This window comes from Podarcis muralis, chromosome 7 (genome assembly GCF_964188315.1).
Source record: "Podarcis muralis chromosome 7, rPodMur119.hap1.1, whole genome shotgun sequence".
Lineage (NCBI taxonomy): Eukaryota > Metazoa > Chordata > Lepidosauria > Squamata > Lacertidae > Podarcis > Podarcis muralis.
Window position 1 is genome coordinate 14,527,559 of NC_135661.1, and position 24,841 is coordinate 14,552,399.

At 48.4% G+C, this 24,841-nt stretch overlaps 2 protein-coding genes across 12 annotated transcripts in view; one reads left to right on the top strand and one right to left on the bottom strand.

Annotated features, from left to right (window-relative positions):
- The window catches only part of GPAT2 (glycerol-3-phosphate acyltransferase 2, mitochondrial), a 71,070-nt gene extending 62,985 nt beyond the window's left edge, over positions 1 to 8,085 (top strand). For 10 of the 11 annotated variants that reach the window (XM_077931244.1, XM_077931247.1, XM_077931243.1 and 7 more), the window contains 5 exons: positions 434 to 565; positions 2,038 to 2,158; positions 4,104 to 4,187; positions 6,255 to 6,310; positions 7,632 to 8,085. In XM_077931244.1, the coding sequence (XP_077787370.1) occupies positions 434 to 565; positions 2,038 to 2,158; positions 4,104 to 4,187; positions 6,255 to 6,310; positions 7,632 to 7,748 (510 nt within the window). In that variant the 3' untranslated portion in view covers positions 7,749 to 8,085. The remainder of the gene's footprint in view (positions 1 to 433; positions 566 to 2,037; positions 2,159 to 4,103; positions 4,188 to 6,254; positions 6,311 to 7,631) is intronic. The other variant, XM_077931241.1, reaches the window with a different exon arrangement.
- A 560-nt stretch (positions 8,086 to 8,645) lies between these two features.
- On the bottom strand, positions 8,646 to 23,301 carry LOC114602629 (oxaloacetate tautomerase fahd2, mitochondrial). The gene is made up of 8 exons (XM_077931257.1): positions 23,284 to 23,301; positions 17,267 to 17,535; positions 15,666 to 15,882; positions 14,819 to 14,878; positions 13,716 to 13,878; positions 11,555 to 11,663; positions 10,232 to 10,319; positions 8,646 to 9,068 (listed from the first exon to the last, which is right to left on the bottom strand). The coding sequence occupies exons 1-8, from the start codon at positions 23,284 to 23,286 to the stop codon at positions 9,006 to 9,008; spliced, it is 972 nt and encodes a 323-aa protein (XP_077787383.1). The 5' UTR covers positions 23,287 to 23,301; the 3' UTR covers positions 8,646 to 9,005.
- Between the last annotated feature and the right edge of the window lie 1,540 nt (positions 23,302 to 24,841).

Sequence of the window (24,841 nt, forward strand, 5' to 3'; positions counted from 1 at the left end):
AAAGGGCTCTTCCTGCATGAGACACTGATATGATATGATAATGCCTCCTCTTGGGGAGGACAGCCCAGTGCTGTAACTCATGCAGAGATGCAACAAGCAGGCTCTCTAAAGGTGGGTAATTTTGCTTTGGGAAGGACTGAAGAACTTGCATGCACAAACACACACACACACGAGGCAGCAAAATGGTGGCAGCCTCTTCCAATAGAGGCTGATGGGGCAAACGTGAGGCTAGAGCAAGGAATCATGGAGAGAGACGGTAGGCAGCCTTTTTGTGTGTCACCGCTTTGGGCTCACAGCAGTTCTCTGATGACACACTACTTGGTCCCAGCTTGGCATTTGGCAACGGCTGGCCCAGGCGCCTGTGGTTGCAGCAGAGCCTCATATCTCTTCTTCCCAAGGTTTTCAAAAATTGGTTTCTTTCCTTTCCTCCCAGATGCCCAGTGATGTCTTGGTGTGTGACACAGCCCAAAAGCGCTTCACGAAGAGGTTGCTGTGGAAGGCAACAGATGACTTTGCGGACAGCGACAGTGATTACAGCGACGAGACTGGAAACTGCTGCTTCAAAGTACCGTGAACCCCATTCTGAAAAAACTCCCACTGGAGTTCCCTTTCTCCTGCAGTTGCCTCTGAGGCAGAAATTCTGCCCACCCTTTGCCCTTCTCTCTCCCTGTCCCAGTTGCCTGCATCTCTCACCTGAAGGCAGCTATGGCCAGGCAGCCCAGTGTTGTTTTTTTAAATTTGCTGCAAGGAAATTTGATACTCTGCACAAAATATTTTATTCTTCCCATGCTCATCCCCTTCATAGGACTTCTCATGCCATATTGAAATTTTGTGTGGTAGGATTTTCAGCATTTTGGGGGGCGGGGAGATGAAGTACAAGCACGATGTTCAGAGTATGTGCTTGATATCTTTTCAATATGAGGTATGGCCGAGGGGTTTTCTTTACACCCACACTCAATAAATTGGTCTCACTGCAGCCACATTTGGAGCAGGGACCTTGCACCCAAACCCAGATGTGTTCCTCTTGGGGAAAAGATGCCTGCTTTTCCCAACCAGGCTTCCTAGTGGGGTGGGAAAGGTGAGCTCCTTTGCTGTCTGTTGTGCTTCCCTGCTGCTCTGAGGATCCTTGAAATCCTCCTGCTGGGTCTGGCTTCGTGTGGGAAGGGCGCCACAGCTCTGGAGGCCACCCTCCTTCCTCATCCTCATTGTCAGAGGGAACATCAAATTACCATATAAATTCCCACTTCTTTTGTTTCCCAGAACCCATATGACACATCCCGAGTTCACAACCTGTCTCTTCAAATGCCAGCTGTGTGGGCTGAGGCTCTGAAACCTTCCTCTGTGTTCTTTCAAGTAGAGAGCGAAGTTCCCTGTAATTAACTGGCTGGTGCTGAGGATGGGGAGCTCACTGAGCTCATCTCTACTTGCTGCACCGCCTGGGAGAGACTTTCTGCAGTTCCAAAAGATCTGGATGCACAGCACCACCTCCCGGGCACACAGAGGCTGCTTTCAGACCTATCTCTATGCATATAGTTTCTTACAGAGATGCTGTTTCTGTAGATATTTCCACTCTGCTGAAAATGTGACATGGTGGGCACGAGGCAGTTTTGTCCATGATAATAGAACTGTACCCACTGACATTAATGGGCCTAGGTTAGTTTTAGCCATTCATTTCAATGCTTCTACTGTGGGTAGGACCAGCATTGGATACAACCCATGCAATTTTCACAAGGGTGGTTTATTGATAGAGATTGTGTTTGTATCATAGCACGAGCGCTTATGTTACTCAAAAGAATAGTGTGCTACTCAAAAGAATAGTGAGGAGGAGGAGAGGCTGTTACTCAAAAGAATAGTGTGTTGCACGTGTTCCCAAGGGAGTTCCATTGGATTCGGGTACTTCCAGATGGGTTATATTGTGGGATCGATGCTTATCACGCATGTAAGTTTTTGCAGTGTCCACACAAAGCAGTCGGGATCAATATGTGAACCTTCGTCTTATCAGGGTCCCTGTGTCCCTTTTCATTTTTTCTGCCCTAGATAAGCCAGGTGGAAAACTGCGCCAACTTTTTTGTGTTCCTCTGCTGTCTTCTGAGCCCTTTGCTGAAGACCTTGGAAAGAGCCACTGTCTTCCTCTGGGAAATGGAGTCTCCTCAATCAGGTATATGCCCCACAGCCAGGTTCCTCTTCCCTTGAGTGGCTTACAACAGCCTTAATTTTCCCTGGGAAGGTGCTTCCAAGCATTTGGAGAAGTTCTGCTCAGTGGGAGGGCACCTGTTCTGCATGCAAAAGGCCCCACCACTGAGCAAAGCTTCTCCAAATGCTGGAAGCACCCAGGATTCTCTCTTTACAAAAATATCCCCAGTTATTACAGGATTAAGCTTCCTTTGAATAGCTCACCAGTAAAAGTCCTTGGATTCATTTTGGCACACCTTAAGCAACTGCTGCATGGTAACAATTGATGGGTTGTTACTGTCAGGATTTGACTTTCCCTAGGTGAAATGAGCCTTGTGCTGATTTGCTTCATTAGCAAAGCCCAGGTGCTGTTAGTTAGGTTCTGCACCCACTAACTTGGGTATACAACACAAAAGCTACTGTCCTCTGCTTTTCTTCAGGTTCTTGTGTCCTTTGTGTTCCACGAACAGCCTTTTGCTTGCTACGCTCATGAGCAAGGAGGTGCCCAATCTGGTAACAGCCTAGCAGTGTCCCATTTTCCCAGAGCCACCTTTGCCAGCCTGGTGTCCTCCAAATGTTTTGGACAACGTCTCCCATCAGCCCCAGCATCAATAAAGCTGGTTGGCTGAGCTGATGAAGCCTAAAGCCACTGAAGGGCCCAAGAATGGTGAAGGCTGCCCTTGAGCACTGCTTTTCAAACGTTCTGCCTGCCTTGTCAGCTGTGCTCCCTGTGTGTTGCTGAGGATTCTGGGGCATGTTCTAGGGCTTTTCCTTGCCCTGAGTGAACGGAGTGTGCAGCCTGGAGGATAACCCAGCTCTCCCTTGCAGTGACATGTCACCAAGGAAGATCAGCAGTATTGCGGAAGCGTGTTTGTTGGGGAAGGTTGCCCATCATTATTGATCTGGGACAGCTCACTTGGTAGAGTGTGAGACTCTTAATCTCTTATGCTCTCCCCCTTGGCAAGCCCTTGAGAAGCTTCTGGGGGAATCCTAGCATGCCTGGAACAGTTTGAAAAACACAGCCTTAAACATACAAGTGAACCAGAAGAATTGTAGAATTGGGAGGGACCACGAGGGTCATCAAGTCCAACCCCCTGCAATGCAGGAATCTTTTGCCCAACATGGGGCTTGAACCTATGACCCTGAGGTTAAGAGTCTCATGTTTTACCAGGTGAGCTATCCCCAACTCTGATCAGTATCTAAAGAAAGCTGTCTTGGTTCACCAGTGTTTGTTCTGAACCACTGTCTCTCGGCTCCTTCATAACAGCAGGCCAGGATTCACTGAAATGGAAGCTTGAAGGAGAGGGGAGAGCTTGCAAGCCAAAGGTTTCCCTTGAGTTTGCAGCACTAACACCATGTTTTGACACAGCCTTCACCAGTCTGGTTGTGCTGGGCAAGGCTGGTGGGAGCAGTAGTCCAAAAACATCTGGAGGGCACCAGGTTGGCAAAGGCTTGTTGTAGCATGTGTGGATCAGTCCAATATACAACTGCACCATATTGGTAATGGGTACATAAAGCAAGCACATAAAGCTGTTGCTGGTTGTGTGATTAGGTTTTTTCCCTGGTGTACATTGTTTTATAATCTTGCATCTCAGTGTACTATTCTGTTAGTTAAGCCCTGTACTGCTTCTTAGGAAAAGTGGATGCCATTAATCAACTGTGTTTGGTTTTTGTTTATTGACAAACTATACGGAAACTGTGATTGCACATGATTTATTCTGGATTTTTTTAAAAAAGAAACCAAAGATATTGTTGAGTTTCTTTCTACCTTTGGATGCAACCTCTGACCCTGCAGATTCATATTTAGAATTTGAGCTGCTGTGACCCTTAGACATTTGTCATGGTGCAGAGATCCCTCTCCCAGTGCTAATGGTGCAGCTGAGGCTAGTGACCTCCCTTTGCTTTCTGCTTTGTGTCCTTCTGACCACCAGCACTGCTATCCCCTACAGAGTCCCAGTATGTGGAGAAGCTGCACTGTTGTTTGGCAAGGAAGGCAAAAGAAGACTCTTCCTTTGGTGAGTGCAGAGGCCCAGAGAGGGCCAGGTGGTAGCCAAGCGAATAAGTGTAGAGCTGGTGTGATGCAGTGGCTACAGGACAGCGCTGCAAACTGGGGCATTTCCCAGTTTGAATCTCACCTCGGCTGCCATCAATTCCATGCACCAACCAGCAAGATGGTGAGATAATATTGTTGACTTTAACAGTGTTGTTGTTAGGCTCACCACTAGATAATACACTTTGCAAAGCACTTTGAACACTTGAAAGGGCTATAGAAATGTTATGTGTATATAAATATGCTAAGCAGCTAAGGTTTGTCATCATGTGGCAGTTTGCTTGGCCACCGACAGATGGTGCTGTGAAGTACAGCATGACAATAGCCTGGGAGCTGCTGGGCAGCAGCAGCAGTGGAGGGCAGAGGCGGCAGGCAGCCCGTGGAGGAAGCCATGACAAACTGAGACAGCTCTTCAGCAACTTCTCTGCTCTGCAGCTGCCATTGCCCAGTTCACTACTACTGCTGTTTCAGCCTCAGTGGCAGAGGATGAGGGAACAGGGAAAGAGGAGGACAGAGCTGACCTGGCCTGTTGTGACTGTTCCTTTGTGGCTTGTCTTGGCTGGCTGCTGCCACCTCACCTCCCTTCTCCCCATGGAAGAAAACTCTAAGGGGAGAGGGTGGTGAGGTCTGGGGGCACGAGGGGCTCTGGCAGGTAGGGCTGGCACTCCTTTGGACCTCCAACACCACAGACAGGGGGAGGAAAAGTAGATGGACAGGTCTCAAAAAGTTGAAAGCATTGGCATGGAACAGCATCTTCCACTCCGCCTTTCAACTATGATGTTGGGATTTGGGTACAAAGGGGGGTGGGCAACTCACCTGTCAGCACTGCAACATCATAATTATGTCATGTGATTGACATGTGCGCTGCCCTGCCCCCATCAAGGTTGGCCTGTGAAGTGGAAGCCACAAAGGTTCCCCACACAATCTAATGGGCTAGTGGAGGCAGGGTGGGGCTGGTGAGGTTTAGGGGGTGGGGATTGATTGGGAGGCAGAGCAAGCAGGAGTGGAGCCCCTGGTCACTTGTTGATAATGCTAATAGCTTTGATGACCAGCTGAGCATTCTTCTCATGTTAGCATTTCTGTATCTTTCTGGGTATGTTGCCTCCTTGCTGGTTCCTTGGTGACAAGACTTGAGCCTCTGCAGTTAAGCAAGCTGTGGGTCAGTCAGCAGCCTTGAACTCCACCTTAAGAGAGAAATCTGAGCCTTTCAGTCCTACAGCTGCCAGAGATACTTTGGCGAAGCCACGATAGACAGAAGAGTCAGTTTTCTTGGTAGTATAGAGCTACTCCTAAGTAACTTTATACCAAACTGCCCTTGTTGATGGACAAGGATTTTGTGACCTCATAAAATGGGAAATTACCTAAAACCCTTTTATTTTAAGCACCCCGTTTTCTTATGCTGAGGCCCGTGGTAGTGGTGAACCACAGCTGTTAGCCTAGATACATGAAGGCCATTTCCCATCACTGAAAAGGCTCCAGTTCCTTAAACTCTTCCTCCTCCTCACAGGCTTTCCCAAAACCCTCTTCTTTTTCTGCCCATAAATCTCTCCAGGTTTGTTTTACATCCTTCTTAAAATGTAGCAAGTAAAACACTTATCAATACTTAGCTTTTGCACAGTGTGTTTTGAATGTTCAAAGTGCTTATTGTATCCTATATTCTAATCCTCCCAGTGGTGGGCGATTATCCAAAACTGCAGTTGAGGGGGGAAGGCTTTGGCTCCACGAAGACCACCAAGTGAGCTGATGACAGAAACAATGTTTGAACCGAAGGTTTCATGATCTGATGTTCAGTCTCTTAGTTACAACAGCTCTGACATGGCATTTCCTTTATTGTTTTAACCAGCACAACATAACCCCCTGGGTCTAGATTAGAAGCTAGTTTTTACAAGCCAACTTTGCCCCCTAGTGCTTGATGACATTACCTCACTGCAATTGTGCCACCACTAGACTCGAAACCTGCCTGGGGGGGTAGGGGGCGTCTGTCCTCTCTCCCACATTGAACCTTTCTGTCCATTTCATTTTACTTTTTCAGAATGTGTCTGCAGAACTCTGACTACCATCTCTGTCCGCATCTACAAGGAACTGGGGGTGAGTGCCCTGCCTTGCCTGCCCCTCCAATGTGCAAAGTCTTTGGTCGCATTCCAGAATCTCCCTTTTCATGCCCTCCATAATCCATTTTCAGGTGTTCCTGATTCTCCAAACACGTCTCTATTGCTATATTCAGTTCTTAATCTGAGATAATTTTGCCACCTGTATTTCATCTTGCAGCACTCCTGAGCATCTCGGAAGTGTTGCTTTATTTAAGAAGCAAAAGCAGTTTCCTAGCCCCTATGGTCACAGTACCAAAAATGTGGGTTGTTTCTTATCTCTTTGTGCTGCTTTTTATACTCCCCCAGAGTTTCAGGTCCTGCTTGTCCTGGATCCCACCCAGCAATGGTCTACGGATTGGGAGGCCATGTTCAAATTCCATCCCTGAGGGACTTTGCATGCCTCTGTTGCTACCCTCACTCCTGGTCTTCCATCTCGCCAAATGCAGGCAGTCGCATGGCTGACTCTTTGCCATACAGCTATGTGGCCAAAGCACTGTATACTTTTGCAGCCACTCCACCTACACAGCTTGAGTGCATTTTTTGTGTGTTTTCAAATCCCGTGGAGTCTAGCAGTGATTTCTCCTTTGCTGGATTACTGAGGATATGATATATGTATACAGTGGTGCCTCGCAAGACGAAAAGAATCTGTTCCGCGAGTCTCTTCATCTTGCAGTTTTTTCGTCTTGCGAAGCAAGCCCATTAGCGGATCAGCTGATAAGCGGCTTAGTGGATCAGCTGATAAGCGGCTTAGCGGATCAGCTGATAAGCGGCTTAGCGGCTTGGGAAAAAGGGGGGGGGGGAGGAAAAAAACCCTGCAGGAACTCGCAAGACATTTTCGTCTTGCGAAGCAAGCACATAGGAAATTCGTTTTGCGAAGCACCTCCAAAATGGAAAACCCTTTCGTCTAGCGGCTTTTCCGTCTTGCGAGGCATCCGTCTTGCGGGGCACCACTGTATCTATGTACCCCCTGCACATGTACAGCCAGTGTTGGCTTGTCACTCTCAGGCAGAGGCTGAGGGCGTAGAGCCCCCCACAGCAGCAGCTCCTTTCCTGCATCTTCCACCTGTCTTGGTGGGTTTCTATACAGCTTGCCTTTGAGAGCTGCAGTAGCCAGTATCAGGAGAAACCTTGCTGTTTCTGAAAAGAGCTGCTCCTCTTCTCTCCACAGTAATGTCACACAATAAGATGTGTGAGGTGACAGTAAAGAATTCCCCCACCCACTTCATTGGCTGCTACTCACCTAAGGAAAGCCCTTGTTGCATCTGCCTTCAGTGGGGTATGGGATTGCTAACCCCCCCCCCTTTTAATTTCCACTCTAGGTGCTGAGAGAAGCAGCAGGGCAAGGGGAGCCCATTCTTCACCTCTCTGAGACCTTCCATGCCAAAGAGAATCAAGAGAAGCTGGAGAAATTTATCCAGCAGTTTATCTACAGCTAGTGTTTCCAAGGGGCCTTGTATGGTATCCAGAAGGTGTAGTTTCTGCTTCCTAGGTGTATATGTTGGGGTGGGGACACCTTCTAACTTTATTTTGAAAGTTGTCTTTGCACAGGTGTGTGACCCTTTTGAAATCCCAGTTGAAAAGTTGCCTCTCGTCAGGAATTCAGTGAGCCAGTGTTGAGGCCAATTAGTAAAGAACTAAAATCCATTTGTTAAGCATTAGGAGTGTAGTTTGTATGATTTTGTGTTTTATTTATAAAATAATTTAGATTGCACCCCACCCCTGGGAGCCATTGTTGCTGACTTTGAAAGTAATAAACAATATTTTCTGACTGCATTTTAACTGTGCCTGCCCTGTCCTTCCCCAACCTGGTGCCCCTTAGGTATTTTGGACTAAAACTCCCATTATATCCTGCATCCTACAACAACAGGTTAGAGAAGGCTTGAGTGAAAACTCAAGCACACCACCAGTGCATGTTGCTAGTAACTTAAATGTTGTTTTGGACACAAGGGTTGACAAAATAGGGAAATATCTATTGCTATGCATTCCAAATCCATTTGAAATTGCGAGTATTCAGATGTGATTACCAACAGTTACCAAACTTTAGGTATTCCAAGGACTCTACAGCAAGTCTTCCTCAGGCTTCTCTGCCCCCTTCGTAGCTGGGAACCCTTTTTGCTCTTCAGGCAGAGGGGCTGTGAAGAATTACAGCACCTGCAGCTTCTTCTGCCAGAACCAAACTGTGCACAGAAAAGCTATATCTACTTGTGAAGAAGGGATCCTTCCTTGCACAGCTATTGGTCAAACACCTCCAAGCCCTTTGTGAGATATTTCAACCTGTGGCCCATGAATCAAAATTCCATGCTTTAAAAAAAGTTGTATATCCAAACCCCCAATTAGTTTGATAGTAGCTGCTTTATTGTGAGTGAACAATCGAAGAGTTCTGTAGTACAAAGGGGAAACCCACCCACTGAGCCTGTTCTGTACCAGAGATGATGAATGACCTCACTCTTACTTCTGGTTGGCAGAGGAAAGGCAAGACTCAGGCTCACCTTCATGTTTCTTCATTGAGATGGTGCCCAGGAATTGCAGTGCTGTTGAACCAGTTTTTCAGGCTCCGTCTTCTTGTGACTCCCGGGAGGAGTCATCCCCGTTCCCTTAATCTATTCTCGTGATTGGATTTGATTAGGAGACTCAAGTAGAGCCATTGCAGCTGTGCAGGGCCAGCGGACCTGAATGGATGCAGCAGGATGCCATCATGCCACCTTGTTTCGGATAGTTCCCAACTCATCGATCTCACACTGCACTTCATCTCCCCTCTGTGGTACAAGAGAATTACAGCAGCTCTTACATTAAGTTGCGATAACAATATAACACTGACATAGGAGACAATAGCAGACTTCCAGCTTGTGCAGCACCCCATCTCCAAATATTATGTTCCCATTTTTATTACAAATCAAAATGCATGTTTCTGTATCATAAACATGCAGTTTTAAGTGCATATTACAAAAAAAAAAAAAAACCCACAAAGTATTTGGTATGGCTACCCAACTTTATTTAAGTTTATTTGGGTGTTCAGCCCTTAATAGGGGCTTTGACTGCCCTCCCTAAATGCTAAATGCTGTTGCCAATTGCTAATAGGGCATCTGTAGGGTAAAGATGCATTATTTTGTTAAGGATGGGCTGGCAAAGTTGGATGAACCACCACATACTCTGCTGGGCTCTTGCCAGCAGGGCACAAGTGGAGGCAGATGAGCTTTGCATCCATTCCTGCCCCAGCCCCACCTGCAGTACAGTTATTTCCCTCTCACTGAGAATAAGGGGGGGGGGTGGATTCAGTACACCCACTACACCCCAAAGGGGCCCCATCTAGTCAAGAATCCTGTCCTCACAGGACCACAAGTGCAACAGCAGCACTTGCCCCACGTGTGTCCAAGTAACTGGCATAGAAGCAAACTTTCTCCAAGAGTGGACACAGAAAATGGCCGTCATGGCCACTAGCCCTTGATAGCCTTATCTTCCATAAATTGTTGGCCATCACTGCCTCTTGTGGGAGTGAGTGCAAAGGAGGACATTATTTTGTTTGTGCTGAATCTTCCAACATACAACCGAGTTTGCTCTCCAGTGTTGAGAGAACAGGAGGTGCTGGATCCACCCCTTGATAAGCATTATGCCCCACAGTGGAGGCATCTGCTCCCCAAGCAATGCAGAGGGATCTGCCCTTCCAAGGTCAAAAGTCTCTTGGCCCTCAGAAAGGAAGATCTGGTGCCTTCCTGTGGCCCTTGCAATGCCCAGCCAGAGGCCATAGGACTGAAGGGCTAGTCTATTGGCTTTATGGGATGACCTCACAGCTGATGCCTTGTTCAGAATGTCAAAATGCTACAAAGGGAATATAAGCAGCCCTGCCAATCCTCCAATCAAGAGAGTTCAAACAAGGGAAGATGTTGGCAGAGCCTACAAATTAATTGGGAACAGGGCTCACCTTGAGAAAGATGGGGGGCTTCTGGAAAACTCCAACACCTGGTGGAGTCCCTGTGAGGAAGACATCTCCTGGGTACAGGGTGACGAACCTGCCAAAAACAGGCCAGAGCAAGATTTATTACTAAAAATTAAATGTTTTATACCCCACCCACCTGGGCGGCTTCCAGCACATATAAAAACATACTAAAACGTCAAACATTAAAAAGTTCCTGATACAAGGCTGCCTTCAGATATCTTCTCAAAGTTGTGTAGTTCCTTCTCTTGACATCTGATGGGAGGGAATTCCACAGGGAAGGTGCCACTGCTGAGAAGGCCCTCTGCCTGGTTCCCCAGAACTTCACTTTTCACAATGAGGGAACTGCCAGAAGATCCTCGGAGGTGGACCTCAGTGTCCAGGCTCAACAATTGGGGGGGGGGGGAGAGGTTGGAGACGTTCTAGGGATACTGAAGGCATACTTAACGTATTTTTTGATGTATAACACGACCCCGTGTATAACACAACCCCTATGTTTTGAGACTCCAAATAAAGAAATCCCCCATATGCACTATCCGTGTATAAGATGACCCCCAATTTTAAACTTGAAAAAAATAGGGGAGGGGATATAGTCTTATACATGGAAACATGCAGTCATTAATTTGGTATACCACCTGTAGATCTCAGGGCAGTTCACAATATAAAAATACTGGATAAAAGCCCAAAATGCATATTAAGAACAAGTATAAGAACAAAACAAACCAATAGCCACCTCTCCCCGTCCCATAACACATTTAAAATGACATTGGTTGTCAATCAGCCAAAGGCCCAGTTAAAGAAACATTTCTGCCCAACGCCTAAAGGTGTATAATGAAGGCGTCAGGCGAACTTCCCTGGGGAGAGCATTCCACAAGCAGGGGGCCACTGCAGAAAAGGTCCGTTCTCGTGTTGCCACCCTCTGGACCTCTTTCGGAGGAGGCACGCGAAGAAGGGCCTCGGAGGATGAATGCAGGGTCTGGGTAGGTTCATATGGAGAAAGGCGGTCTTTGAGATATTGTGGTCCTGAGCCATTTAAGGCTTATGGGTCAGGGGGCTGGCTTGCTCACTGGGGCAAGCCAGCACTTTGAATTAGGCCTGGAAACAAATTGGCAGCTAGGACTGATGTAATAGACTCACACTGGCTTGCCCCAGTGAGCAACCCAGCTGTTGAATTCTATACCAGTTGGAAGTTTCTGAACTGTCATCAGAGGCCGCCCTACATATAACGCATTGCAGTAATCTAACCTCGAGGTTACCAGAGCATAGACAACAGTAGTTGAGGAGGAGACGGGGGTCACGGAGAGCACCTACTTGGAAACCCATGCAACAAGTGCCTCCGTCTTGAATATCAACTGGCTGGTGCTGCTGTTCTGGACAAGCTCCCCATTCACTCGACAGCGGATGCCCAGGTTGTGGGGGTCTGTTGGTAGCAACAAGAGGAGAGCAACATGAAATCACACACCAAAGAGAAGGTACAGCATTTATGAAAATGGGGCATCCTTCTGGAAACACAGGAATCATAGAATTGCAGAGTTGGCAGGAGCCACAGGTGTCATCTAGTCTAGTGCTTTTCAGCCAGTGTGCCGTGGCCCCCTGGGGTGCCTTGAATGATGGTCAGGGGTGCCGCGGGCAACACTGGCCTCTGTCCCTCTTTCTTTCCCTTCTTCTTCTGATGCCCTTTTGCGTCTCTGCCTCCCAAAGGCTTGCACAGCTGTTTATTGCAGCAGCCCTGGCTATAAGCTCCGCAGGCAAATGGTGCTTCTGGGAGGCACCTCTCTTTGGGGCGGGGGGGGGGGGCAGCTCAGAGATCAGGGGCAGCAGCAGCAGCTGCCTGGAGCACTCCCAAGGAGAGGGAAGAGGAGAGGAGGCTGAGGGAACACTCCACAAGGGAGGGCGTTTGGGAAAATGGTGAAGGGCTGCCAGCTCTGCAGGCAAGGGGTGACATAACTGGGCTCCTGAGTTCCACAGGGGTGCCTCAGAAAGAATGTAGTTGGTTAAGGGAACCATGGACTCAAAAAGGTTGAAAACCTCTGATCTAGTCCAACTCCTTGCAATGCAAGAATCGTTTTGCCTAGAGTGGGACTTGAACACCATGACCCTGTAATTGAGAGTCTTCTCTTGCTCTGCCGACGTGAGCCATCCCACAGAAGTTTCCCTATGTCCACCTAGCTCAGCACTGCCTATCCTGACCAGCAGGGGCTCTCCAGGGGTTCAGAGGGGGGGCATTCCCACCCTTACCTAGAGATGTTGAGGACTGAACCTGGGACCTTCTGTATGCAAAGCAGATGCTCTACCACTGAGCTGCAGCCACGTCCTCTTAAGGCCCTTATGGATTTGCTCTAACAAAAGTATTCTGTGATAAATAAGGGAAGAACGATGGAACCCTGCAGTCTTATCTGTTCAACTGCGGGGTCCCCGGGGCACTTGTGTTATTAATGTACATCGTAACTGCACAGACCTTACTGCAAACACTTTTGAAACCTCTGGCTGCAATGCAGCTGCAGTCTAGTAGGAACTAGTGGGTCCAGATGTGTGTTCCCACGGCAGCATCCCCTTTACATCAAAGAGATGCATCCAGCTAACAAACCTGCCGGATGGTCATCATAGGTTGGGCTGTGTGTCCAGAGGCCTGGGAAGCTGCTGAGACTCAGACTGTTCTTGCTGAAGTGAGGCAATGTGGAAAACTGCCCTTACAAACTGCCCTTATTTTACATGGGCTGTTTATTCACATAAAATTTGGTTATTATCCTGCACTTTGCAATGCAATCATCCCATCACTTCTTTTTTTTTAAAAAAAAAAAGTTTTGTACAATTTTATTGAGAATAAAAGAATGTACAGAAATACAAAAACAAGCAGGCAGCATAGATACAAGGCTAAGCCTTCCCACCACCACTTTTCTTAACTGCACTGAAAAGTGCAGGAGAAGCACCGCTGGCCGGCAATGTTGTACCACCTCCGTGTGAACGTATCAGGATGAACGCTCAACAAGCGATACTGTGCAACCCCTGGGCATGTTTGACCCACCTCCACTGAAGTACTGCAGCAATTTAAAAAAACATTCAGTGCAGTTGAGTCAGCACAACTGATGACTTATTCAGACTATGGGTGCAGGCAAGTTGTGCACACGTGACCCTGGATGTTTTCCCATCTGTACTTCTATTGTAAGGACATTACATTTCTGCAACCTCAAACCCAAAAAATGCATCTCTGCACAGATGGATACACCATGAACAGTAGGCCAAGAAATCAAGGCAGGCAGGAGCAACAGTGATTGGAGCAGAAGGAAGAGGACAGAGCTTGGTCAGAGAGCCTTAGTGGTCCTCAGGTGACCCACAGGTTGCCCAAGAGGGTTCTAGGAGATGCAAAATTTACTCTCGAGCAGCTGGGAAGGGATCCTGAGACAGGCTTGTCCTCTCCTCAAACCCTGGAGGCAAAAAGACAAAGGGGGCGATGTCATTGCTGGTTCCAAACCTGAGATGGAATCCTTGGTGACCAGGGCTGGTCCCAGGGGGCAGAAGGTGTCGAAGGTCTTCCCCAGAAGCCACTGCTTTCCATTTTTCTGCATCTGCCAGTCTCTGGCACTCACATCATGGGCAACGGTGAACCCAGCTACATGGCTCATGGCATCTGACTCCTGGAGGAGAGAAGCAAGATGCAACAATATCGCTGTGAAACCGGGGGCTGGAGAAGAAAAGGTTAATGGGCACTTCCTTTATTAGGTAAACTTCAAGCGATATTGCCATGGGAACTAACAGGCTATTTTGTGTTTGCTAATGGTATGGCTTTATTCTCCTCCTCCTCCCCACTTCTGCACTGGCATATTCCTTTTCTACCCTTTCTTCGCTCTCCCCGGTGCTTAACAATATTTTACACATCAAACCTGGTTATCATATGCACAAGAATAAAATGAGGAGACCCATGCACACCACCTTGAGTTCAGTGGAAGAAAGGTTGGATATAAATGTAATACTAAACTAACAAATACCACTGAATGAATCTTTGGAAATTCCTGAATAGGGGCAGGCCTTACTTCCCACTCGGGATGTAATCTAGGGCTGCATTCAGACGTAGTGTTTATTGTGTTAGTTTTAATGGTTATAATGCTGGTGCTTCAATCCCAATTTATGGCATTCCTTTCACACTGCAAGACCAGTTGCTTTATGGAACTGTGGTGTTTTGATTGATGCACTATCAGGTTTGCTAAATTTTAAATGGCGGGAAAGAACTGGATGCTCAGGACATAGTCCCAAATTTTGTCACGTGAGCAGAGGTTATGCGATTATGAACACCTTGGTAAAATTACAAGGCAATTTTTATTATTTATGAAACTGCAAAGCACTGAAGACATGGATGGTGCTAGATATCACAGCCATTTTAGGCTACAATCCTGCACCCACTAACTTGGCTATACCACAGAAAACAATGGAACTTACTTCTCAGTAGATATGTGCAGACCTGCAGTGCAGTGTTAATTCTGCAGCTCCCTGCCCTGGGCACCCGGGAAAGGGCAAGCTGTAAGATCAAAACAAAACCACAGGTCCCTACGTGGTGCAAACTGCTGACATCTGGCTTACCTGGATGTGTTTTCCTTTCTTCCCAATGATGAAGGCCAGCTCCACCTCCCAGTCCACTTGCTAGAAGAGGGAACAGGCAAGGTCAGTCTTGGCACCTGAGAGATCAGTGCTGGACTAGCAAGGCCAGCAGGGAGAAGGAACACAGGAACCTGACTTGGACTATTCTCCCAATGTTCCATGCTGCCTTCAGGAGGCCAACCATGACATTTATCGGAGTTGGTGGGAACTGCCCATGGGGAAAGTGCTGCTATGGTCCTCAGGTCCTGCTTGTGAGCTTCCCAGAGGCATCTGGCTGGGCCTTGTGAGAAGGTGATGCTGGACTAGATGGGTCTTTGGTCTGATCCAGCAGCCAAGCTCTTCTTGTGGTGCAACTGGTAGCACTGGAGCCACAAGCACCATTCTGGCTCCCCATACCTTCTCTTGTGCAAGCCATCCCCCCTAGTGAAATTAGGACACCACTAAGCTTGTGTGCTTCCCATGGGCATATGTCTGGCCACTGTAAGACCAGGATGGTGGACTAAAGATGAGCCATTGGCCTGATCTAGCAAGCTCTTCTTATGTCAAGGCTATCAAAGGCTACCTGCCATGATGGCTAAGCTCTGCCTCCACAGCTGGACATCAGAAACAACGGAGGGGAGAGCAGTCTTGCTGTCGGGTCCTGCTTGTGGGCTTCTCACAGACATGTGGCTGGCCACAGTGAGAACAGCATGATGGACTAGATGAGTCCCCTTTGGCCTGATGCAGCAGGCTCTTATGTTCTTAACCCATTCTAGGCTAAGGAAGGGTCACTGCAGTATTCTTCAACCTTGGGTCCCCAGATAGTCTTGGAAAACCCAGCCCCATTTACTTCGCTCTCTGCTGGGTGGATGATGTTGTCGTAGGGACCCACGATGGAGCTGCTGAACTTGCTGAAGATTATGGGCTCCTTGGGGATCTTGACATTCTGCTCCAGGCAATGATCCACATAGTTCATCCCAACACAGATCACCTTGTCTGGGTTCGTGACAGGAGCCAACAGGGTCACCTTGGATCGGGGAAGGACATGCTGGCCAGACACCTGCGCTCTGTGGGCAGAAGATGGAGACAGAGACATCTCAAGTGGGGACCCCAGACAGTGTCAGGCAAGGTGGCAGAGAGCGAGAGCTTGCTGTAGCTTCAGCATTGAAAGGTTTTGAAATCTCCTTTGTTGTTTCCAAAGCCTGGCAAGCCTTTTTCACAGACTAGCCACCCCTACCGTTAGGCAGAGTGAGGAGATGGCCGGGTGGCCGACAGCCCTGCTAGTTATTCCTCCTCAACCCCCTGGCTGTAACCTCGTGTTAGATGGCTTGCCAACCTTTTTATGCCTGTGAGCAGATTTGGATTTCTAAGTAAAAGCTATGGATACCACCCTCTCTGTTCCATCCCCACCACCCTTGCCCTGGATCAGTGCACACTTTTCTGAGAAAGTGTGTGTGCCCCTGCTTTGCTTTCCCAAGGGATCTGGGTAAAAGATTTAATCTGAGCCTTGAAAAGCACATAGAGCTGAAAGCAGAGGTGGGAAAATGTTGCTCTTCCTTCAGCTCTACATACCAAAGGGAGGAAAATATAAACACCACCTCACAACCAAGGGGGAGGGGAGAGAATCAGAGGCTTTGTGGGTGCCAGGAGAAGACCTCAAGGGTGCCAATGCGCCCATGCTGGCAACCCCAAAGTTAAAGATCAGAGCTGTGTGTGCCATGCAGCCTGCCTGCACCCCATAGCTAGCCTACTTCCTCAGGTATGGTACAGGACACACTGCCCTGTTGCCAGGATTATAACAGGAGGCACCAGCCCAGTCAGCTTCGAGGCAGGAAAGGTGGGGGCACCATCTTGTTCTTTGCCTCAGGTAGATACAGCAACCCAGACGCTGGATACTACTCCTAAGTCCCTGGGCATGGGCCTTGTTTTTACAGCAGGGGTGGGGGCCTTTTTCTGCCTCAGGACCACATTCCCTTCTCAACAACCTTGGGGAGCCACCTGCCAGTCGCAGATGGGGCCAGCCAGCGGCAAAAGTGGGTGCAGCAATGAATAAAAATGTAACCTTTGTACATTAAGCCAGTTTCTGCATGCACTCACACATGCCTCTCAACCCTGCACCCAGGCAAGCACAAGCAATGACCAGAGTTCGTTTCAAGACAAAGGCACCTTCTAGGCAGGCAAAAACACTCCCCGAGGGTGTGAAGCAAGGGCACCGAGGGCGTTGCCTGGGCCTGAGGGTCTCCGATGCTGGTGTGGAGGCTTCAGTGAGCCCTTCACAAAACCACCCTGCTTGGCCCTGTCCCATTCCTTATTCTGACAGCTCTCCACCTCCTCCTCCTCCACCACACTTTGCCCCACCCCAAAGCTCCAATGACCCAGATCTTGCTCCTCTTGGCTTCCTCCCTCCACCAGTCAGCAGGTCCTTTTATGACCCTGAAGACCTCCAGGTACCTTTTAGCAACAGCGAGGGCTGCATCTCCTCCTTCCAAGAAGGCGCGCATGTTGCTGGGCAGAGAGGGGTCAAAGGCGTTCAGGTCCACCACGTCCCCTCCATCCTTCTCCTCCAGCCCAATCCGGGGCTCTGCCGCAGACTCCTTAGGATGGAACTGGACCAGCCTCATGGCCCCGCTCAGGTGGGACACACACCTGGACCCTAACTTCTTCCAGCTTGGCTTGAGACCCACCAGAAGGGGTATTTGCAGCTGGCACAGCATCCACACCTGCAGGGGGGTGGAGAAAGCAGACTCAAGAGAAAGCAGACTCAAGAGAAAGCAGCCCAAGGGGTACAGTTGGAGGAGCTGCCGGAAGAGGAAGAGCAGCCACTCGGAAATACTGCAATGCAATTCCCCTTTGTGGGGAAGGGAACTGCTCAGGAGGCACAGCACCGCATTTGAGAGGCAGTGAGAGATCTGTTGAGTCCAGCTGCTGAAGGCCAAGGAAGGGGAGTCCTGCTGAATATTCTTCTTCAAATACCTTGAATACAAATACAGTGGTGCCCCGCAAGACGAACGCCTCGCAAGACGGAAAACCCGCTAGACGAAAGGGTTTTCCGTCGCGGAGGTGCTTCGCAAAACGAATTTCCCTATGGGCTTGCTTCGCAAGAAGGAAGCCCATAGGGAAATCTCTGGGGACCTCTTTTAAAATGCTGGCGGTCGGGAGCAAAGACTTTCGCCCACCGCCGGCCTTCAGAAGAGGTCCTGGACCTCTTCTGAAGGCCGGCGGGGGGCAAAGGTCTTTGCCCCCCCCCCGCCTGCCTTCCCGGGACAGCGGAGACTTCTCCGCTGTCCCGGGGCGATCTTAAAATGCTGGCGGTCGGCAGCAAAGCCCTCCTGTCCCCGGAGCTTGCGGGGCGGGAGGTGGGGAGAAGGGCTTTTCTTCCCACCGCCAGCCTTCAGAACAGCCTTCTGAAGGCTGGCGGTGGGAAGAAAAGCCCTTGTCCCCCCCCCCCCCCAGCCTTCAGAAGAGGTCGGGGGACAGACTGTCCCTGGACCTGGTCTGAAGGCGGTTTCCATAGGAACGCATTGATTGATTTTCAATGCATTCCTATGGGAAACCGTGCTTCGCAAGACAAAAAACTCGCAAGAAGAAAAAACTCGCGGAACAAATTAATTTCATCTTGCGAGGTACCACTGTACTTTTCAACAGTGGCAGTTCCCACGGAACTGAGGCAAAGGAGCCTGGGTGGCAGCAAAGTCGGACAAGGGAAAGATTTCACTCAAAGATCAATGGCTAGAAATGATGTGCAAGGACCTGGCAGGAAAATGCAGAAGGAGGAGGTGGGGCATGGCAGGGGTCGGATGGAGCCCTGCCCCATATTATGAAGGTGCCTCTATGCAAAGAATGGCTGGAGGTACAAAAGCAGAAGCTTCACCTCAGGGATCCACAGCCTAAGCTCATCCAGGAGAAGGAAAACTCTGGTGAGAAAATCCAGACCGAGGGAGGGAGGGGAAAGTGTGGGAAGACCGTGATTCGGAGGAGAATGTTGTATGTTTCTTTTGATATTAGGAGTATTATGTAGAAAGATAAGAGAAGGTACAGAGGTACAGGATGTCCAATTAGGGCAACAAAATTATAAATTTGCATTTGCAGGTGATGTAGTTCTTTTTCTGGACAAATGTAATGAAGGTATTAAAATGTAATGTGGAAAATGTAATGAAGATATTAAAAAATGATAAAGCAGTATGGTGATCTTGCAGGATTTTATATAAATAAGGATAAAAGAAAAATGTTGGTTAAAAATATAGATAAACAAATAAAATATTACAAGCAAAGAGTGGCTTAAAGGTAGAAAGGTATTTGGATAACAAATAAAAATGCAATGTTGTATGAAAATAACTACATTAAAGTGTGGAACAGCATGAAATTTGACTTGTGTAGATGGGTAAGAATAGAGTTTTGGGAAGATATTCTGCCATAAAAATGAATGCATTGCTTGAGTTTTCTTTTTCAGACCATCCCAGTAATACATAAAATGAATTGTCTTAAACAATGGCAAAATGAACTCTCTATCTGGCAAGGGGAAAAAACAAGAATTAAATATAAAATATTAATAGATGCAAGGGAAAGAGGTGGATTCTCAATGTCGGATTTGAAATTGAATTATGAAGCTTCATGTTTAACCTGGTTGGAGGAATGGCTAACAATGAATAATACTAGACAGTTGGATTCAGAAGGTTATGGGTGGCACACCCACTTATGGTATGAAAAGAATTTTAAAATCGTGTTATAAGAAGCCTATATCGTGTTTGGACCCAATATAGAGATATTTTAGAAAGGAAAACACCATGGTGGTTATCTCCATTGGAGGCAAGTGCCCAACAGGAATTAAATATGAGAGCAGGATGGGATACTTATGGGATGTATTAAAATTCTCTCGTGGGTGGGTTGCAAACTGAAAAAACAAGAATAATTCCAGGAGTGGGTAATGGGGTGGTTTCAGTACCATCAGCTAAATGAACTATTTAAGAAAGATAAGAAACTTGGTTTTGTAAAACAAAGAAGACAAAGAAAAATTGATTTCAAAAATGTACAAGCTCTTGTTAGAATGGGAAACAAAATATAAGCTGGTTAAGTCAACAATGATGCAACGGGCTAAGGACTTGGGTCATAATATTGATACAGCAGCATGGGAAAAAGTAGGGAAAGTAGATATGAAATTCATAGCATGTTATACATTAAATGAAAATGAATGAAAATGATATACAGGTGGTACATAACACTAAGTTAGCCAAGATGTACAAGACTGTGTTGAACAAATGTTGGAAGAAGGGACTTTTCTCCATATGTAATGGACTTGTTAAAAAAGCAACAGGCTTCTGGAAAACGAAACATAATGAATTAAAAAAGATTTTTAAAATCACTATTCCCAAGATGCCTGAAGCAGTCTTATTAAGAATAACAGGATTAGAAGTCCTAAAAAAGATGGTTAATTTGTTTATATTTGCAACCACAGCAGACAGAGTTCTGTATGCACAGAAATGGAAAGAAGGCAAGGTTCCAATAAAAGAGGAATGGGTTTTGAAGTTAATAGGCTATGTGGAGATGGCAAGATTGATGGTGAAAATAAAAGAACAAAATGAAGAAAAGTATATGGAAGAATGGAAATTCCTTTCAGGGGAGAAATACTCTAGCCAAATGTAATCATGAGCAGGTCTTGAAGTATAAGCAATGGAAGGATAGTAAGAAAAAAAGTAGATAAAGAAATGTATAGTAATAAGTATTGAGTATAAGGCAGCAAGTAATTGTTTGTGGGGAGTGGGAATAATGAATGTAAGAATGGGAAGCTGAATTGTTAAGAGAAGTGTATAAATTGGATTTTATGTTAAGTCTATAAAACCAATAAAAAACTAAATATAAAAAAGAATGTTGTATGGACAACAGAGTACAGGAAGTTCACTATGCACATGAAATGACAGCATGGATGAGGCCAAAATCTCCCAGCTGCAAAAAGGCAGCAATAATTGAAGAGTTGGGAGTGGCAGACCCCCCCCCCCCTTTGCCAAACCTCATCTCTCTCTTTTACTCAAGGAGAAGATTGGTCTTGGCACAGATAGCCTGAAACCCACAGAGGAAGCAAATCCTTATACCAGAACCTTCTCCCCGCCCCCCTCCACTGCTGCTCTGCCTTCCTGAGCATTTCTGCAATGCAGAAATGGGCAAGTGGTGCTTTTCCTAGCATGGCGATTAAGTGATGGGGGGTGGAGTGGGGCCTTCCCCCACTGGGGTAACCTGCTGCTAAGGGTGCAGAAGCAGGGACAGCAGCAAAGAGTGCTGGGTTCCAAGAGAACAGGCAGATTTTCAGAAGGGAAGAATATGGGGCTACTCGCAGATCTAGGAGGCTTCACCAACCTGTTGCCCCCCCCCCCCCGATGTTGCTGGAACAGAGCGTCCATCTGGAATGGGAGCAATCTGGAGCTGAGCCCATAACACAGAGGCTGGTGGCCAAAACCGTATCCGAGAGCCGGGGGCTGGACTAGATGTCCCTCGGGGTGTCTCCCAACTCTACCATTCTGATTCTATGGGTCAATCTCCATTCAGCCATGAAGTTCACCAGGTGACCTTGGGCCAGCTGGCCACTTGCTCCCTCTTGGCCCAATCCAGGGGTAGGCAACCTAAGGCCCGGGGGCTGGATCTGGCCCAATCGCCTTCTCAATTTGGCCTGCGGATGGTCTGGGAATCAGTGTATTTTTACATGAGTAGAATGTGTGCTTTTATTTAAAATGCATCTCTGGGCTATTTGTGAGGCATAGGAATTCGTTCATTTTTTCCCCTTCCAAAATATAGTCTGGCCCCCCACAAGGTCTGAGGGACGGTGGACCGGCCCCCTGCTGGAAAAGGTTGCTGACCCCTGGTGAGGATCAAGCAAGGGAGAGAACTCCTCGGAGGAAAGGCAAGAAAACAAGCAAATTCCCTGTCTGGGGCTGAGGGGGAGAGCAGCCGCGAGGGGGGGGGGCGGTGCCCCTGCTGCCTCCCCCCGGAGACCCCCCAAGAGGGGTCAGGCGCGGGACTACAGCTCCCGGGGGGCAGCGCGTGGCCGTAGAGGTATGAAAAGCCGAGAGTGCGCGGCCGCGGAGGGGCGCCGAGCCTTCCTGACGCGAGTTTTCTTCCACGAAACGCGCGTCACGGCTGCATGAAAGGGTCGGCCAGCCCTCCATCTTGCGCGCTGGCTGAGTTGCGGCGTTCCCCGCAGCCCCGCGAGCTGGCTGCTGCTGCTTCCCCCGATCTGGCTCCGCAGGCGAAGCGGCGGCACACCCAGGCGGGCGCTGCGCGAGGGGCGGCCGGACTGGAGGTCCCGAAACCCCCGCCTGCGGACGAGAAGCCCCGCCCGGGACAAAAGGCTTCTGGCCCCTTTGCCGTCCAGGGCGCGGCCGCCCCCGCCGCGGAGCCCCCTTGGCCGCTGCAGCAACTGCAGACCCTCACCTGTCCAGCTGCGCGCAGCGACCTCTTGCCAGGGTTTCCTGGTCGGCGCATGCGCCACAGTCGTCCTTCCACATAAACTGCAACTCCCAGCATGCATCTCGCTCTCGCAGATAAGCGGGGGGGGGGGCAAAGTAGGCGGGGCGGGGAAGCGCCCAATGGCGCTTTAAGCGGTTATTTTTTTGCTGAGGCAGGTTTATTGAGAAGCCGCGGCCAGCCCATGCCACCCTCTGACGCGGAGGGTAGCATGACGCAATGTTACTGTGAACCCCCACATACATGCATATATGCATACTTTTATTTGTCTGCCGCCTTTCCGCAGGTCAAACCATGCTCAAGGCGGCTCACAACATGAAAAAAATGCATAATTTCGGCATAACGAAAGTAGTCATTAGCAATAAATAAAACATCAAAATATGCGCAACCAAACTGAATAATTTCCACATAAATCACAACATCCAAAAGATACAAAAAAAAAAAGCAACACCCCCCTGCAGCGAAACAAAAACAAACCCAAACAGCAGCCCAGCCCCCCCCCCCTGACCTTGCACAGCCAGAGCAAAATAAACAAAGAGCGGGAGGCATCTTCTAATCTAATGAACGGGTGAGCTTTGTTCCACATGTTAGATTTCTGAAAAAAAAGAGAAAAGAGATGGGGCGGAGGGGTGGGGGGTGGGGAAAACCTTGTGGGGAGCTACTCTCTCCCCCCCCCCCCATGTCATGCGGATAACAATGTTCGGAACGGGGTTTCTGGGCTACACCTGCACAAAACCACTTGTTTCTAGAGACCCAGAGCCTGCTCCTCTCTGAGCGACGGGGCCCAGCACTCCCAGGGGGCAGCTCTGCGGATGGCCGCCTTCACCCAGCCCAGGGGTCTGCAACCTTTAAGACAAAAAGAGCCACTTGGACCCGTTTCCGAAGGAAAAAAAAACTGGGAGCCGCAAAGCTCGTCATTATAAAAATAACTTTTTTGTCACTTTTTTATTATTTCTTTGTTTGACCCCTCAGAATTAGTCCTCCTCATAGAAATATACGTTAAATTAACAAGTTACCATTTTTTTGGTGTGTGTTCTTCACTCCCCTTCAAAACAGTGACCAACGTACATGCCCCCTTTCAATGTAGAGGGCGGACGGGCGGGCGGGAAGGTGACGTCGGGACGGTGTGTGACTAACGCATGCACCGCCCCCATGCGACGTCACAGCCAGTACAGCGCCCGCCACAGTGGGGAGTGTCGGGGCGCACAGTGCGCCTCCTCCCCTCGCTAGTATCCGCCCCGGAGCCGCGGCAAAGGTGTAAAAGAGCCACATGCGGCTCCGGAGCCGCGGGTTGCAGACCCCTGACCCAGCCCAAACTGCAGGGAACTGGAAGCAGCAGCATGAAAGCCTTGCCCGTTTTGGATCCTCCTTGGGGGCGAGGTGAGGAGAGGGAGTCAGGAGGGAAAAGGAAAAGCGAGAGGCGGTTTCTCCAACCAAGCCAGCAATGTCTTCCATGTAGGAGTAGAGGGGGACATTTGGAGAGGAGAGAGAGCAGCAGCAGCAGCACCAGCATAGCAGAAATATGGGGAATACAGGACAAACTACAATACAGGACATAGCATTTTACTTTGAAATATGAGACAATCCTTTTGTTATACAGGACAGGTGGCAACCCTAAGCCCCACCCAACTCTCACAGTGCACACCATTCTGATGAGCTGTTTGGGGATGTTAACCGTGGGCCACCCTGCAGCAGGGGTGGGAGCGTCTTCCTGAGACGTGGTGACCTCATGCGCTTACTGCCCCCCCCCCCAATATGGAGATAATAACAATGCCCAAATCACAATATAAGCACGGCAAGGGCAGTCAGGTGGCCTACTTGGGCCATCTCCATCAATGGGGACAGTACAGTAATATTAGTTTCTCCATAGTACAGAAAGTACTTGCAGGACAAGAGTCATTCTAGCCGTGAAGAAAGGTTGCAGTGACTTTTTAATATGGAGAAAAGGCAAGAAAGAGGTGACATGGCAGAAGTTCATAAAATGATTCATGGCATGGAGAAAGCAGAGGAAAGTTTATCTCCCTCTCTCATAACACTAGAACCTCCAATGAAGGAAGTAGGCATCAGTGGTGGCCACCAATCTGGATGACTTTAAAAAGAAGACTGGATAAAGTCATGGAGGAGAAGGCTATTGATGGGTTGATAGGCAGGATGGCTCTGCTCTGCCTCCGCAGCTGGATCAATAATGCTTCTGAATACCAGTTGCTGGAAACCACAGGTGGAGAATGAGTGGTCTTGTGCTCAGGTCCCGCCTGCAGGTTTCTTGGTCCCTAAGAATCCAGCTGCTTCACCAGCTTTAATGTTTAATTTAAAAATTAAAGTAAAATGGACGATTGCTAGAGTGTGCAATGGCCCCAACCGGGTACAGTTACGTGCATTTATGACTTCAATCCCATACTGTTACGAGCCCTACGCCTGAACCCCAAATGAGTAAGTGTTATAGTACAATACTTGCTTAGGAGTAAGCTCAGTGGGATTCACTTGTGAGTAAACATGCCCAAGAGTTTAGCGCTTTGTTTCACCGAAATCAGGATTAAACATGCCCAGCTCTCCTGAACTGCTATAACCAAATGA